This window comes from Indicator indicator, chromosome 19 (genome assembly GCF_027791375.1).
Source record: "Indicator indicator isolate 239-I01 chromosome 19, UM_Iind_1.1, whole genome shotgun sequence".
In the NCBI taxonomy this organism is placed as follows: domain Eukaryota; kingdom Metazoa; phylum Chordata; class Aves; order Piciformes; family Indicatoridae; genus Indicator; species Indicator indicator.
In genome coordinates this window covers 9,045,363-9,063,691 of record NC_072028.1, presented here as the reverse complement: position 1 = coordinate 9,063,691, position 18,329 = coordinate 9,045,363, and the positions used below count along the sequence as shown (strand labels likewise).

Sequence of the window (18,329 nt, the reverse complement as noted above, 5' to 3'; positions counted from 1 at the left end):
AGTTTTACTTTAGTTCTATATTAGTTAATAGCACAGTGGTTAATACTGTTAGAAACTGCAGTCTGTTCTGCAGGCTTAGGAAGGGCAGTTAAAATATATATTCATAAAATATGTTCAACAGCTTCTTTCCCAATAAAAATGACATCTGCAAAATGCATTAAAGTGAGCAGAAGCTGGGTTAATGCCTCAACACATTTTTGTTTTGTCTCAAGCTCAAGTTAGGGATTCAGCTGGATCTTAAAAAGCTGTGGTGCCCTCACTGCAAGGCAAGGTGTGAATGTCTCAGTAATGATCAGGGGGGTGAACACAGACACAAAAAGTAGTTGTTAAGAGCTGGTTTAAGCCTGCCCCGTAGGTTTGGAAATCATTTCCTCCACAAACAATCCTATTTCCATTTCAGTCTGACCCAGTCACAAATTAGATTCACTGGGTATTATGTGGAATTACCAGAATAGGGTGGGTTTTCGCCCCCCTTGAACGTTTGGAACCATTTCTCCCCCTTTTCCATTTCTCTAAGTTTTAACAGCTTGCCTTTGCTTCAGACTACAGCAGAGCAGAGAAACAGGACAGATGTTTCAAACAGAGGTGATGAGGTCATAGTTCCTTCTGAGCTGTATCACACGGTGTGCTACGTGTACTGAAACCAGATCAGAACAAGACATCACATTCATACTCCTCCTGAGGACATTAAAGACAAACTCTCCCTGCTCTGTTTCTCACCCACGTCTCCACTCTAACCTTCCAGGCTCTGACAGCAGCTAGCTGCTGCTTCACACCACTGAAGCTTTTCTAAAGCTTCCTTGGTGAGCTACCTCCGCAGCCCCATACCTGAACTCTCCCAGACCTCCTAGATGCCAGAGAGGTCAGAGTAAAAGTTCAGAAAAATCACTGCTCCATACAAATACCTCATTAAGCAGCAGAAAAATGTATTATTAATGTGACCCCATTCTCTCCCTACATATATGTAACTCAACAGTTATGAATGGGTCTCAGCCCACCACTGATTACAAACTTCTCTGGAAGACACTGTGACTACAGCTGTGGCAGATGCCAAATTTCTTTGTGAGAAATGTAATGCAGCAAAAGAAATTCTGCATTTTTATGTCATGTACACACAATAAGAAAGATGAGACTATAAAAACAATCTATACTGGCTAGGTTGTTTTTTTTTTTTTTTCCTGCTAAACCTTTCATACATGCTGTTCATTCTGGATTCCCCTACTTCCAACTTCCCTACAGATATCAAGTGAAGTAAATGCTGCTACTCTTCATTAACTTTTCTTTCATTGAGCAGAACAAATTGTCAGCTCTCCAGGAATACATATGATCATATTTTAGATTTTAAAGTGCATTAACTTTTTAATTTAAGAACTAAGGCTATTAGTTGAAGACCATTTGCCTGGTGTCAGTTTAATTAATTTCTAAACTGAAGAAACACTGGCTGTGGGGATGTTACAAAATGGAATGCAGAGCCCAGGACTGTCAAACTACTCAAACTGTCTTGTTCTACCTTTTTATACCCCATTTATATTCCTGAATGCTGTGGCACTACATCACCTTGTGCAGGACACACGTGGGACACCTCCTGGGATGCAGAACACTGCAGCTCAAAGGAAGGAAAAGATAGAGGTAGGGGAAAAGGAAGGCAGGCAATCATAGCAAAGAGAAAGAAAAATTAGAAAACTTCTGGTAATTCACAAGTATAAAATGCAAAGTCCAAAATAATTCCCACTGGCCCAAGGCTTCAAGTGTTAGTTAATATGAAGTCTAATTATTTTTGCAGTTTGGTATTTTTATTAAACTTGCACTGAAACATGAAACTTCCAGCTAATAGAATACATGTGTAGGTAGACAGCTTTCTTTTTGGCATGATTTCAGCAGTTCCACAAATGATGATGCCAGAAAAACAAAATCTAAATTCAGTGCAACTACCAGGACAGACAATTCAAGGAGGGGTGGTGGAGTTGAACTCAACAACTGGTAGCACTCTGCAGAGCAGCTTTAAACATATCAGTAAAATTTCTGAGGTGATAGATAAGATTTCACAGTAGATTTAAGCCGTTTCATGCTTTAGCTCATACAAAGCTAACAACTTCATGCTTTGCAGTCCCAGCTTCTTGTAAACCTTTTACTTGTGATTCAGAGTGACAGCCTGCATCAGGCAGCAGCACTAAACCTCACCTGAATAAAGGAGAGGACCAAACATCTGTTAAATGTACAACACCATGTGCAAATCAGCAGCACGAGACGAATTTTCAAAGGGAATATTCAGTAGCCAAGCTAAGATCTAGTACCGTCAATAAGTATACATTAGCTAAAAATAGCCAAGAACTGAAGTGCCCATTATTCACTTCCCTTGTTATTATCAATATTCTTCAGTGTCCCTTGGCAGCATGCAGCAGAATTCAAAACATGCAAGAAAAAGTTAATCTCCTGACAAGTAATGGACAGGTGGGAAAACAACCAAAGTCTCTGATCAGAGGTCATGCACAGATGATCACGAGCTACCGGACTGTTATGACTTGCATTCCCACTGAACCAGATCGTATGACAGGGCTTTGTGCTCTTATCCCTCTACAAGAGCCAAGGAAAATCTATCAGCTTGAACTTCCATTCTTAAACCACAAACACTGCTTGGTTTAACTCATTTTCCTTTGCAATTTTTATGAGCTAATAGCTCAAAAAAAAAGGGGGGTCATATAACACAGATCAGCTGATGAGCGGCACCATGTGAGTGCTACTCATCCACTTCAAAATGAGCCCACGCGGCTTAAACTGCTGATGAAGAGTTCAATATCTGGTGCAGAATGGAGATAAAAATCCCCTAAATATTTGCTTGCTCCTGAGTTTTTTTGGTACACTGAAAAAGAGCTGAGTGAAAAGTACTTTTGGAAGAGCTTGAGGGTTCCTGTGAGCATGCAGAGATGTCAGGTGAAGTGTGACAGCTCTTGATGCTCAAGAGACAGCAGTTATTTCTTTGCATCACAAGGCAGCTGAGTGCATGAAGAGAAATCCCCAGCACTTCACAAACTGTTTTCAATGACAGTTTGAAAGCAGGACCCAGTGCACAGTTAGTTAAAAAAAAGCCCTAAAGTGGATGTTAAACTGATTTCCTACTCACATGGACTGTCACAACCACATAGGTGGAACCAAAATTATCCCAAATACGATATGCTATGTAGTAATACAGATGCCTTCATATAGGTAATAAAAGTGATTTTCTTCCCTATTTTGTGTGTGCTCTCCCACTAACATCACATAGCCAGGCACAGGCAGACAAACATTCACAAGCACTTTTAGAACATCTTTCTTCCAGCACAGTCTTATTCTGCACATACCAATGGAACTGCTCAGGTGACCAGTAAGACTCCACTTGTAAGAATCTAGTGTTGGGAAGGTTTTTACTAAGCAGGAGTTCACAGTGGTTTTTTCCTCCATGTCTTTTTCAACATCAGGCATGGCTGAATGTGTTGTATGAAAAACACACCCCCACCACTGCCTAATATAAGCAGCTTCAGGGAAATTTGGTCATCTCAGCATTTACCTTAACAGCTTTCACTCACAGAAATGCTTTAAACTACACACTTTGGTTCTATTTAACAAACAAACACAATTAATAGAGCACTTGTTATGAACAGATGTTTCAAGGGCAAAAATAATGGGGCTAGGCTATAATTAAAACTAATATAATCTACAGGTCACTCCTGGAGAGACATAACACCACTCAGTTTTTTAAGATGATGTAATTTGGACAACAGTATTTCACAAAGGAGGAAAAAAGAACAGGAGGCAGTAACAAAGGTTCTGACTTGTCCCCAGGAAATCACCTTGCCCAGTCTCAATTCTGCTAAAGTACTTCTAATTAAAGTCTCAGGAAAGAACACCAAGTGAGGGGGTTTATTTCTGTATTTTAAACACAAGTCATGCTTTTTTTCCCCACACAAAACAACTGCATGTGGTCAAAAGTTCAGAGTACCGGTAGCTTCTCAAGGCCTTTGAGTTCAAGAAGCTTCCTGATGTGAGCCTTTTCAATTCAGGGCAGTACCCAAGCTCTAGCCATATGTTTCACAACTTATTAATATTCAACAGGAACAAAAAAAATAAAGAAAAATAATGCAGAACACATTTATCCAAGCAACCTAGCTAGAAAGTTTCTCCCAGGAGTGGTTTTGTGCTGTGGGTATTTAAATATAGCTCAGCATTTAGTAAAGTGTTGTCTGAGATCAAATGCTGACACCTGCTAACTTATTGACTCATCACTCAAAGTAAAAGCTTCTTTTTTCTTACTTCGTGTATGCATAAGCACCTAATAAAGGCATTCTTATCAAGAAGAACAAAAGCAGATGTGAAAGATCTGTTTCTCCCAAGACAGCCATATAATGAAAAAATAGCTGCTTAAACCTCAGCAATAAATGTTTTTAGGTTTGCATGGAGCACAGTCCACATCTGGCTGCAGCGACAGTTGATAACAGAGAAAAGAACACACTGTACACAATACCATCAATCCAGTTAGCAAATGTAAGAGTGAAGAGGCCAAAGACAAGGTATAAAACACAGTGATAAAGTGTCTTGCAGGAGTAATGAAATAAGCTTGCTCAAATACTTTTGAGTCCACAGACAAAATACTTAGCTTAGGGTTTATCATTATGCAAGTTGTTTATTTAAAACAGAGAGACCAGAACAGATTTTTCTCTTTAAATAAAGTGAGATCATTCCAACTGCAACATTTGTTTTAAAGATCCAAGGAAAATGCTGCTTAAAATGCAGTTCTGTTCCTACCTGCCCATCCTGACCCACATGATGTATCTGCAGGTTTCCCTGTAAAACAAGAGCATTGATAATAAACATGACTTTGGAACTGAAAACATTGCTGTGTCCTGAAGAAGGCCTGTTTCTCATCTCCTTATTAAACAGCCTCAGGATTAAGGAAATCTATTAATTGAGGAAATTCTGCTGAGGGTTATCTTGGCAATCCTGCTACAATTCAATGGTCAGCACTAACCACAGAGGATAAACAGACTCTTTTTAAAAAGCAAGGAGAGTTTTTAAGCACCACCATATTTTGCTTTTTGGAAGTTACTATAGAAAGCCCAGTATTTTTAGGCAAAGTTTGGCTGGTTTTTGAGCTAAGATTTTTGGGTTTCTTTATTTATATAAAACTGATATTTTAAGTCAAACCTTTGCTGAGCTAAAAGTTTTACATGTATGGAGTTCCATTGACTATCATTTTTTATGAAGTTGTCACTACTGTTAATTATTAGAATTTCTGTATAAAAAATACAATACTAAAGACTAACACAGGAAATACATCTACAGCAAAATAATTCACAACAATATAAAGTATTTTAAGGGCAACTGTAGCTGCAAAGTCTAGAAAGGAAAGCAGTATCTCTGTGACATGAAGTTGTATTCATCTGCTCTGAGATGTCTTTTCGAAAGTACATTTAGATTAAATAAAAAAAAAAACCAGCTTCCCAAACACAGAGACCTGCAGTGAAACAGCACATTTCTATGAAGAAAAAAATACCAACTCCTTGATTTGCATTTTCTGCTTTTTGTCTCACTGGCAGCGTTTCTTCTTATTTGAAGCTGTGTACATTGTAATAAATTTCAAACCAGATGTTTTTATCTGTCACGGACAAACGCAGTCCTTAAAAGCCTTCCATACAGAAAGTTCAGATGAAGCCAAGGGACAAGGAGTGTGCTTGAATCTCAGGATCAGTCACAACCAGTATTTGCTGAATCATATTTTTTTCAGTGGCTCTTTACCCAAGGGCTGCTTCAGTTTTATTGCAGCACACTGTGAGTTCTTTTAGAGCCAGAATGTTTTGATCCTTTCTTATTTCTCTCTAGGTCTGACAAGCTCTTCAAAGGAAACTGTCTCTAACTATAATATTTATGAAATATTTGTGATAATATTTACTCTAAAATAGCTCCCTGTGTTAACAGTATTCCTCTGCACCAAAAGTGGTTTTATGAGATATGATTTAGGGAGCTTTGGAAATGGATCAAACTAACCTACAAGCACAAATCCTTGATGTTGAGTAAAAAAAAAAGAAAGAAAACTCAACAGGTAAATCATACAGATCTAAATGGTAGTCTGCATTCATGTTTAAGCTTATTTTGCTATTGCTTCTTTGTGCAAACAAAGTTAGTGCACAAGAAATCTAACAGCAGTCTTAGCACTTAGGAGTCTGTACATTCTTAAATAACCAACAATAGGACTCTCAGGTACATTCAGTTTTAATATCTGCTTTGCCTGAGGTGGAGGGGAGAAAGAAGTTGAGAATGCAGTGTTCAGTACTGGATTAACCCATTTCCACTCTGCTGCACTGCTTTTAGGGAGAAAAATCATGAAATGCAAATACTGTAGTGCCAGATTCCTTGATCAATAATGCAGAACTTGCCTTCTGGTGTCTAAAGACCTCTCCAATTCCTGTTCAAGTTCCCACAATTAAAGACACTGAGTATTCTGAACACATTTAGTTAATAAACTTAACAAAAATAACTTCATTTCTTAATGGCAGTGCAAACACCAAAGAGGGTTTCCTCTGTAAGTGCTTATTTTCAGTGAAGACCATCAGCCATATACAGTGATTGTTAGTGTAACACACAGAGAGCTGTCTTGGCTGGTCAAGGAAGGAAAAGAAAAAAAACACCAAGCCAAAAAGAAACAAACAAAATGAAACCCCAAACCCTTCAGAGACAGAAAGTGCATATTGCATTTACTGCCATAAAGCACATTTCATCCCTTGCCAGTCTCTGTAGCTTATTGCAGCAGACCTCAGAGTTCTGGTCTTAGAACCAGGGCCCCAAGTTCTGGCCAACATCTGCTCCCCAGGCACATCAACATTTGGCTCACCTCACTGTCCTGCGTGATCTGCACTTGCTCGCCTTGAGGCACCTGGGCTATGTGGAGATGGCCCTGTGGGATCCGCAACAAAAGAAAACACCAAGGAGCATCAGAAGAAAATCGTGACTCCAGGAAGAAGCTACTGCCTTGGATTCGAGGCATTTTAACTTATGGAAGCACAATGCATATTCAATGAATACATTGAAGATGTATCATAGAATCAACAAGGTTGGAAAAGACCTCAGAGGTCATCCAGTCCAACCTATCACCCAGCACCTCATGACTCACTAAACCATGGCTTCAAGTGCCACGTCCAATCCTTGTTTGAACACCTCCAGGGACAGTGACTCCGCCACCTCCCTGGGCAGCCCATTCCAATGGCAGATCACTCTTTCTGTGAAGAACTTTCTCCTCACCTCCAGCCTAAACTTCCCCTGGTGCAGCTTGAGACTGTGTCTTCTTGTTCTGGTGCTGGTTGCCTGGGAGAAGAGACCAACCCCCTCCTGGCTACAACCTCCCTTCAGGTAGTTGTAGACAGCAATAAGGTCTCCCCTGAGCCTCCTCTTCTCCAAGCTAAACAACCCCAGCTCCCTCAGCCTCTCCTCATAGGGCTTGTGCTTGAGACCTCTCACCAGCCTCATTGCCCTTCTCTGGACACGTTCAAGCGTTTCAATATCCTTCTTCAGTTGAGGAGCCCAGAAATGGACACAGTACTCAAGGTGTGGCTAACTAGAGCTGAGTACAGGTGCAGAATGACTTCCCTGTTCCTGCTGGCCACACTGTATCTGTATTTCCCCATCTTTTTATGCAATGTATAGGCAGAGTGACTTTGAAGAATGCTTCATTTTCACGTCAGAGGAAAGAAAATGGTCATTTATAATAGTAAATAACATTTAGCATTATTTTTTTGTACTCTATAGACAAAGTAACTGCATTTTTGACTGGCACACAAAGCATGGGACTAGCTTCCTGTGGTACATCAGCATTGTGCCTGAAAGATTAATCCCCTGTAAAGACCTTGAAAATTCAGTTCTTAAAACAGATATGCCAAGACTAACTAAAGAGCAAGGTTTTAAAAGGTATCTGAAAGTATCCATTTACCCCTGTACAGTCACACAGTTATGGTGAAGTACAGCATCACAGACTCAGAGAAGAGTGGGGGTTGGAAGGGACCTCTGGAGATCACCCAAGTCGGACCCCCCTCACTGTTGCAGGGTGTCCCCCCGCTTCCCTCTGTGTGCAACAGTCACCCACAGCAGGTTGCCCAGGAACACAATGTCCAGGCAGATCTTAAAAGTCTCCTGAGAAGGAGAGTCCACAATCTCTCTGAGCAGCCTGCTCCAGGGCTCCAGCACCCTCACAGGAAAGAAGTTTCTCCTTAAGTCCAAGTGAAACCTCCTAGGTTCTAGTTTATACCTGCTGCCTCCTGGCCTACCACTGGGCACCACTGAAAAGGGCCCAGCCCCATCCTCATGACCTCAACTCTTCAGCTACTGCTGAGCATTGAGAAGATCCCCTTTCAGGTTGCTCTTTTCCAGGCTAACAGCCCCATGTCTCTCAGCCTCTCCTCATAAAAGAAACACTCCAGTCTCCTAATCATCCTCATGGCCCTTCATTGTACTCTTTCCAGTCCTTACCTGTTCCTCTTCAACTGGGGAGCCCAGAACTGATCCTGCTAAAGACTCTCTCTCAAGCTGCTATAAACTGACATGAAGTCATTAATTTGAATGCAGTTACACCAGTTTTTGGCAGTGGAGAATCTGCCCTAGCAGGTTTAATAACATTAATAGTTTGTATTGCTGACCATACCCCCCACCTCAGAATGGTATCAATCCTACCATCTGATCAAAACAGGGATAAGGGTGGGCAGAATTCCTTGTGCATTCTGACCAGCCCAGCAAAATTTTTGCTACTGTGATTTACCTGAAGGGAGATTGGATTCTAAATAACCTACTTCAGAGTTTATAAGGCTTTGTGTTCATTTTAATATGCCTGCATGAGACTGAGATTAAAGATAATCATTTGGAATTCTGTCAAAGGCTCTTCTTATTTTATAACACAAGAACAATTGCATGTGATTTTCAAAGAAACACAGATCCCTCTATTTCAAACAGTTTCATTTCCTTTGGAAGGAAACTGTCTATTTATAGGGGAAAAAAACATACTGAAAGTATCACTCTGACAATAGGGGCTGTATATAAAATTACAGCACAGCACAGTCCACATCAAGATTAGAATCACTTTCCCTCCTTAACATCCAGCTCTCAGGGCTCCCAGGAAAAAGCACCGAGCATTTAAAAGATCCATTTATAGTGTTTTCAAATAGAAGCAATCCTTTCCGACTGAAGGAAAGGGAGGGGAAGGTGACTTTATTCACCTTTGTGTCATGCAGCATTCCAAAAAAAGAACTGCTCACTCATCTTTTGCAGATAGACAGCTGGCCTTCAGGGACAGCCCTTTCACTTTGTTCACAAATTCAATTCAATACTCACTTCTTTCAGACATTTGTAGTGTAAATAATTACTACCTTACTGATGAGTCTTAGCCTGGTCTACATGTATCATTCCCTAGACTAAAAAAAGCAACACCATTTTCATCTGCTTCAGCCTAGGACACCTCTACATGTTTGACAAATTATGACATTTAGATAGTGGTTGTGAGTTGTCATGGCTTGTTCCCAGATTCCACAATCAGTTTAAAGGGCAGCTGACAGATCCAGAACTTTTAACAAGGCGACCTTTCATCACTTACATCTATAAACATAAACATTTTGCCTATCATATCCAGCTATTTCTTAGAATTTTCCCTTCTATTTGTCTTTTGATACTTGAAAAATACTTCTCAGCCATCAATTAAATCTCATCCAAAAATTCCACAAAGCAGTTAAGAAGGGATGTTCCTCAAAATGCACAGAGAACCCAAGAGACAAAGAAATCCACATGGGAATACTGCAAAGTTATGGCAAAAGCCAAGTGAAAATGGAACCCCTGCATCCAGGTCCTGCAGAAAGAGCTGGGGATGATCTCAGCTGGCAGGACAGAAACAACTTTGCATGTAAATCTATTGAATTTCTCTTTAGTTCTCTTCCAAGTTTGAGGAAAGTAACTCAAAGCATTTAGCATCTAGTTCCATAAAGCCAGAATTAGCTCCACAACTTCTACTGAAGTCCCATATGGTATCCAGGTACATAACAGAAAGGAGCAAGGCAAAATGAAAGAGGTGGCCTGGACTTTCCAACCCTATCTGAATCTCACAGCTAAATGCTTCCTAGCATCCCTTCCACCAAGCCCTTTCTTTGCTCTTACTTTGTAACTGTTCTTTTCACTTTGGAACAATGTGCTCTCTACTGCAGTTTCCTTTCCACAACTCTTGCTGTCTGGAGTTCCTCTCAATCACTTTCACCTCAAACCCCTTCCACTTCCATGTACTCCTTCAAAATTCTTCTGGCTAATTAAGTTTTCCTTTCAAGCAATGCTTAGAGCTCTGTCATCTGTCTTCAACACTGTGCTGCCCAACCTGAAATTACTCCCCGATTTCCATCACGCTCTTCTCCTCCAAGTCTTCTACTGCTACTCTGGTGAACCCTCAGCAGGGTCTTTCAGATGTGCCTATTTTTATATCATTCCCAAAGCTTCTGTCTGCCTGTCCCTCAGACCCCTTTTTTCTTCATTGTATTTCTAGGCAACTTCAACAGATGGAACAGGCTGCCCAGGGAGGTGGTGGAGGGACCATCCCTGGAGGTGTTCAAAAACCATGTAAACATGGTGCTGAAGAACACGGTTTAGTGTGCACAGTGGTGTTGGGTTGACAGTTGGACTTGATGATCTTAGAGGGCTTTTCCAACCGAAACTATTCTATGATTATTCTACTTCAGGCTCTTCTTTGTAACAGCACTGAGTAAAATCTTTGCAGGAGACAGACCACTGGCTCCTACATCTTATATTGTTGATTATTCTCTCTCAAGAATTCTTCTTTATTTGCCCCTTTCCACCTGCCTGGTGTCCAAGGAAAATGGGGTGATGTGCAGAAGAGGTACATCTGTGTCCATGTGTCTTTCTGCTCTGTGCTGGGACACTGCCTGACACAGCTGAGTGCTGGCCCATGCTCAGGCTTCTGGGGTCTTTCAAAACACTAATACCAGCAGTAGAAAAGTTTTAATGTCACATGACTGTGCATAAATGCTGCAAACTGCAAAGCCTGAAGTTTTTGAAAACTAATAGCAGGCAGATTTTAATGATTAAATTCTCCAGTTTCTACCCCAAAAGAATGAGTGTGCAGGTAAAATTCACTATTTCTGAATACAGCACATCAGAAATGCCACGCAATCCCCAATTTCATTATTTTCTTCTGCTTTTTAATGAAATTTGGTTTTATAACAATCCTTGTAGTCAAACAAGAATGAAAGCTAAGGTGAAAATCCATTAAAATAATCATGGCCTGTGTCTCAGGCTTCAAGTCACTATTTGTAGGTTTCACATACATACATGTATCTAAATGAACACACATGTCAAGTACTCAGCTAACAGATGTTCACAAATAACTGGGAATGCAGAGGGTTTTTTTTAATGAAAACAAATAAATACATGCATTCTTGTCTTGAAAGTCACTGCTGGAACTACCTCCACAGTGTAAATCACAGAATCGTAGGGGTTGGAAGAGATCATTGAGTCCAAGCCCCCTGCTAAAGCAGATGACCTAGGGCAGGCTGCACAAGAACACATCCAAGAGGGTTTTGAAAGTCTCCAGAGAAGGAGACTCTACAACCTCTCTGGGCAGCCTGTTCCAAAGCTCTGTCACCCTCACTGTAAAGAAGTGTCTCCTTGTATTGAGGTAGAACCTCTTGTGTTCCAGCTTGTTCTCATTGTTCCTCGTCCTATCACTAGGCACCACTACAAAGAGACTGGCACCTTCACCTTGACACCCACCCCACATTTATAGATGTTGATAAGGTCCCCTCTCAGCCTTCTCCTCTCAAGACTAAACAGGCCCAGTTCTCTCAAGTCTTTCTTCATAGTAATCATCCTTATAGCTCTCTGTTGGACTCTCTCCAGTTGATCTCTTTCTCTCTTGAATTGGGGAACCCAAAACTGGACACAGCAGTCCAGGTGTGGTCTCACCAGGGCAGAGCAGAGGGAGAGAACCTCCCTAGACCTGCTGGACACACTTTCCTTAATGCACCCCAGGATGCCATTGGCCTGCTTGGCCACAGGGGCACATTGCTGACCCTGTCATACTATTATATTACTGTCATGGAATGTGCAAGCAGTCAGGTAGAGACTCGTTAATCCTACACACAGTAACGAATATGCATTTATTTGTAATGATTGTGTGAGCAAATCCTGCAAGGAGATCTTTTCCAAATACCTCTAAACATCTTTCCATAAGCTTTCAATGTTTATGTTCTGAAAATCATCCCTAAGCAGTGATGATAGGTCCCTTCTTGAAAAATCAAAAACTCCTTTTCAACCCAAGCAAAGCCTGCAATAATCTCAATTGCTTAAATGGAATGATTTAGAAAAAGCTGAGTACATACTACTTGGACTTGTCCATCTTCTCCTATTTGGTGGATCTGAACTTGCTGAGCGTTGGCTAGTGCATAGTGAAGTGCCTGTGGTTGGTTCTGCTGGATCTCATTAGAAGCTGACACTGAACTCTGTGAGCCCTCTGCAAAAGAGAGAAAAATCCAGCTTTATTACAGGAGTAAATCTAATGCCAGCAGCCATGCAATGAGCTGTACTTAAACACCCTGGAAAACCATGCAGTCAGTAACCAGATGCAGATAATTTACATATTAACATCCTTACACATTGCTCACCTGTAGCTTTATTCCCAACTCCAAAGCTGTTCCAGAGGCTATTTTGTCTCTGAGAAAGCACACACTTAAATTTTTTTAATCTAGATTAGAGACACTGCAGCTGTAAAAGTCACATCACAGCAAAACCACATCCATTTCCTAAGAGCTTCAACACTTTCTTTGTGCATGTGTGTACCTGAGAACTGCCACCACCACCAGGATGTATTTGAAACCCCACCCTGGAAACTGAAGCTCTCACATAAAGAACTAACCTCTCTCCATCGTTTTTCAAGATCCATCATCTCTAATTCAGGCTAACACAGGAGCCTGGAATTACCTTTTATTTCTTTTTCCCCAACCTCAAAACAATGAGCAGATTGCTTGATTTAGATGAATTGAAACAGCACCTCACACCCCAAAGTCAGGCTTCCTGAAAATGCCCCTAACAGAAAGGAAAACACTAAAACACTTGGGGGTTATCTCCAGATTACAGTGACAGACACCAGGTAAACCACTGGATGGTCTCAAGAGGGCAACTTGCATTAGGAGACATATCAGAAATTAATTTCTAGGCTTCATAGCTGCAGGGAAAAGATTACTACAAATTTAAAAGGCAAAAGGCAAGCAAAAATAAGTCTTTTTTTTTTTTTTTTTAGTGTAAGTACATTCTGTTGGGATTTTTTTTGTGAAACATGACATTTTTGAGCATTCCAGGTCAGAGACTAACCATAGGTTGGAAAAGACCTCTAAGATAATGAAGTCCAACTGTCAGCCCAACAATACCGTGCTCACTAAACCATGTCTAAAACCACGACTAAACTAAGTCTGTACTGAAATCGATGTCATGTATGGGAGCCCTGGAGCAGCCTGCCCAGAGGGGTTGTGGAGTCTCCTGAGGAGACTTTCAAAACCCACCTGAATGTGTTCCTGTGCAGCATGCCCTAGGTGATCCTGCTTTGGCAGGGAGATTGGACTGAGAGATCTCTAGAGGTCAGGCTCAACAAGGCTCTGAGCAACCTGATCTAGTGGAGGATGTCCCTGCTTACTGCAGGGGCAGTTGAACTAGATGAGCTTTGGAGGTCCCTTCCAACCCAACCCATTCTATGATTCTATGAAACTATAATGAAAATATTTAATGGTGTCTATTGTAGATATTGTAAATATTTTATAGGAAATTATCTCATTTCCTCATAAGATTTTCTGTATTGCTTAAAAGAAGCACTTGATAAGCTTCATCTTGCTCAGAAATAACTGATGGCTCAGATATTTTGGGGTTTAAAATGATTGTTGAGGGTTTTTTTTGAACCAACACAGCAGGAAGCCATGTTTCATAAAAGCTCAATACTTCTAGTTAATACTCTTCAGATTTATACTGAAAAGAGAATGTTAGTTTTGCAAGAATTAACTTTATCCACTCACACAAATATTTTAATGGAAATGGTCTTTAATAAAATGAGCCATGTGGGAGTTTTTTTATCCTGCCTGCAAATGTTTGTGTAAGAAGATAATTTTGAGGTTTACATCTAAACATGGGAACTGGAAACGAACTCAAAACCACCAAGCCAGTATTTACTTATTTGCTGAACAGTTCAGTTGCTTAACATCCAACTAGGCAGCTCTAACGATGCTAACAATCTGCAAATACAGAACTACAACCAGCACACTTGTGTGGAAACTGAGCAAAACAAAAGGCTGTGTTCTACAACTGTAGTGTCACAGAATGCACTGGGTTGAAAGGACCTGTAGTCCAACCCCCTTCAGTAAGCAAGGGCATCCCCAGCTACAGATTCCTTTTCAACCTAAATGATTCTATGATTCAGATGTGTATGTGTATGCTCAGAGGTGCACACATAGATAATTTTATAGACTCAAGCATGAATAGAGTGAATGTAAACACCAAACAGCAGAACTGGAGTTGGGATACAAGCGAGCTAAGACCTGTTTTTCACTTACACAACTAACAACAAAGAGCAGGACTCTTCCTCTAGGGAAAACTTCCCATTACACAATCTACAGTGCCAGGATCTTCTCAGAAATGCCCAATGATATGACAAGGGGCAATGGGTACAAGCTGGAGCACAGAAGGTTCCATGTGAACATAAGGTAAAACTTTTTCACTGTGAGGGTGACAAAACACAGGAATGGGCTGCTCAGGGAGGCTGTGGAGTCTCCTTCTCTGGAGAGATTCCAAACCCACCTGGACAGGTTCCTTTGTGACCTACTCTAGGTAATCCTGCTCTGCTGGGGGGAGGGGTTGAGACTTGATGATCTTTTGAGGTCCCTTCCAACACCTAATGTTCTGTGTGGTTCTTTGATCCTGTGTGAAACACAACATGCTTTTATAATGAGTATTAATTTCCCAAGTTATGCAATAAAAGAGTATCATATACATATATATATACACACACCCCCCTCTAATATGCACAGACTGAAATACATTTCTAACTATGGAGCCCCAAACCCTTTATTTGTAAAGCACCTTCAGCTTCACAGATCATTCACCAGAATTCAGAATTTCAACAGAATTTATGACACTTCTCAGATGTGGGAACAGGACTCACAGACTGAACACAATCATACTGTACATCTCACATGCTCACTTATAAATAGATCTCAGTTTGGCTGCACTGCAACAACCACAGTTGGGTTTTGGGGTTTTTTTTATGGTTGGATTTTAGTGCCTTTTTTTTTTCCTTATGAAGAAAGAAGAGAGAAGATTCAACAGTGTCTAAAAACAAAACATCCTTTATAAGTATTGTTTCCCCCTCTCTAAATCTCTGACCAGACAAAAGTAATATTTATCCATTTTTAAACATGCCCCATTAAAAACAAACACAAACATGAATAGCACACAGCTTGACTAGAGGATATGTCAGCAGTTATAAATCACTATCATGTAAACTATCAAGCCTCACATTTACTACTTTGATATATTAGAGAATCCCTGGCAGCTGAGCTCTGCTCTGAAATTTTCCACTGCACTGCTTACAAAGAGGTACTTTGAACAGGAACTGAGCAGCTCATGCAGGGATATTACAGAGCACCTACAGTGCATTCCCAAAGCACCCTCTACTCGATGGAATACCTTTGGAGTCACCCACAGAATAGAAGATGCTGCACAGACCATTATAGTTGTGATACAGGGGGAAAAAAAACCCTGACTGCTGAAAAATCCCTTCCTCCCATGTTGAGATTGGATCTTTTAGATTTTGTTTACTGCACGAGTCAAAGGAAATGTAGCTCATGCGAGTTTGTCTTCTCAGATGAACGTTCAAGAGCTGGCAGAATCACCCCTACTGAAGCAGTTCTGTCACACTTCTGAGAGCTAATCTTCCTCAGATATTGCCAAGCAAGATTAGATTTGTCAGACAAATGCAATTTGTGACTGTTTCAAGAATGTGTCATTAATTCTCAGCTGAGATCAGTTTTTAAACTCCTCACTTCAAAGGCAAAACCTTTGGCATTTTCTAATTCTTTCGTAAAGTAGAATTACTTTAGATTTATCAGTCAAGCATCTGGATTCTTGTTTTGGAAGGAAATGTAGAGGGTGCAGATTCTGTAGCAGAGAGGATTCCTGTTTACTTTCTTTATGGGGTGTGATTCAGAATTGTTTTCTTAGTCTATGGCTCTCCCAGCTCACACCTCTGCTTACAAACCAGGACATATTTTCATGCTTCCCCCACGTGTAGTCCTAGCAAGGAAAGGTTAATGGGCAGATGGAGCAAAGCAGTTCCCAAAAAACAAAAAAGCAGGAAAAACAGCATGACTGAACAATTACTAGAAATAAAACTGTAAACCATTATCTCAACCTGACTCATCCACTGCTCACTGCCTCCCGTTTTGCAGAGCAGCTTTGAAGATTTGGCTGCACGACCATTTCTATATGTGACATCTGAGGCTGAGCACTTCAGCCTAAATCTACACAGAAATCCCAGAGTCATAGAACTAATTAAAAATTCCAACATGGAAAAATGTGATAACAGCTTTAACAATCTTAAGAGAAATTAAAAGAAAAGGAGATGGCACTCTTCAATTAATCCTCCTGCCCAAAACCTCATTTCCTCCTGCCTGTCCTCTGCAGACTGCTAACGTCTTTAAAAAGAATCTCTAGCTGAATTATCATGGCAGCCATGTGTGCAACCCTTGTCAGAAAAAGAGACAAACACACATCCAGGGCCAAACTCTTGGCTCTGAGAAGAGCAGAGCAAACCACTGCAATTAATACCTCAGTTCCAACAAAAACCAAACAAAAGAGAGAGAGAAAATCATAGGATCACGGAAGCACTTTGGTTAGAAAAAGCCTTTCAGATCATCATGTGCAACAGCTACCTAACTCTACCAACTCTGGTGTTAAACCATGACCTTCAGGTCTTTTAAACACCTCCAGGGATGGGGATTCAACCACCCCCCTGGGCAACTTGTTCCAGCGTTTGAGAACCCTTTCAGTGAAGAAGTTTCTTCTAACGTCCAGCCCAAACCTCCCCTGGTGCAACTTGTGACCATTTTCTCTTGTCTTTATCACTTGTTCCTTAGGAGAAGAGACCAACCCCCACCTGGCTCCAACCTCCTTTCTGGGAGTTGTAGAGAGCCAGAAGGTCTCCCCTCAGCCTCCTTTCCTCCAGGTGGAACAACCCCAGGTCCCTCAGCTGCTCCTCATGACACTTGTGATCTGGACCATTCACCAACTTTGTTGCCCTTCTCTGGACCTGCTCCAGCACCTCTATGTCCTTCTTGGAGTGAGAGGCCTGAAACTGAAACCAGTATCTGAGGTGTGGCCTCACCAGTGCTGAGTACTGGTTGACAATCACTGCCCTAGTTCTGCTGGCCATGTTATTCCTCATCCAAGCCAGGATGCCTTTGGTGGTCTTGGTCACCTGGGCACACACTGGCTCATATTCCACTGAGCCACTGTCACTCAACACCTCCAGGTCTTTCTCTGCTGGGGAGCTATATGGAAATATAGGAAATAAGAAACACCAACTTCTGCCTCAATACAGCAGTCTGCCACAACAACTTTATGCAGCCCATAAATCTTATGGCTATTGTATACCCACCTAAACTAGAACAATCTCAATTAATATCTTTGGGAGTGAAAGACAGAGAAGAGATATTCTTTCATACTCTCCTACCACCTTCCTTAGACATGTTTTTGTCTGCAGATTAGTTCCTCTTGAGCTCTTACCACTTTAACACTACCACAGAATTTCAACACCAAACCCTTGTAAGGCTATGTAAGGACAATGGGCTCAGCCTCCTGCTTTTCTGCATCTCTGCTTTGCTAATTTTTCCATATGATAAACACAGCAGAGATGAAATCTGTTCTCTGTTTATGCTACATAAACTTGTAGGCACAACAAGCAGAAAAAACTTCAAAGTTTTGAGATGTCCAACAAGTACATAAGAATGAGGCTCAGGAACAGCAATCTGCTGCAGATGTAAATAATTCAGAATTGTGTGTGCAGTAACCCAGAAAAAAAATCACAAAATCACAGAATATGTGAGGTTGGAAGTGACCTCTTGAGGTTATCTAGTTAAGTGTCCTTCATCAAAACATGGGAAAACACAACTAGATACTTCAGACTTGTGTCCACATGGATTTTGACTGTCTCCAAGGATGGAGACATGGCACTTTAAGACATGGTTTAGTGGCCATGGTGGTGTAAGGTTGATGGCTGGACTCAA

At 41.0% G+C, this 18,329-nt stretch overlaps 1 protein-coding gene across 8 annotated transcripts in view; it reads right to left on the bottom strand.

Annotated features, from left to right (window-relative positions):
- BANP (BTG3 associated nuclear protein) overlaps positions 1-18,329 on the bottom strand; it is a 143,597-nt gene that overhangs the window by 67,797 nt on the left and 57,471 nt on the right. For 4 of the 8 annotated variants that reach the window (XM_054389510.1, XM_054389511.1, XM_054389516.1 and 1 more), the window contains 4 exons: positions 14,870-14,916; positions 12,387-12,473; positions 6,863-6,925; positions 4,780-4,818 (listed from right to left, as the gene is read on the bottom strand). In XM_054389510.1, coding sequence (XP_054245485.1) covers positions 4,780-4,818; positions 6,863-6,925; positions 12,387-12,473; positions 14,870-14,916 — 236 coding nt within the window. Of the gene's footprint in view, positions 1-4,779; positions 4,819-6,862; positions 6,936-12,386; positions 12,474-14,869; positions 14,917-18,329 lie in introns of all 8 variants that reach the window. The other 4 variants (XM_054389512.1, XM_054389513.1, XM_054389517.1 and 1 more) reach the window with 1 other exon arrangement.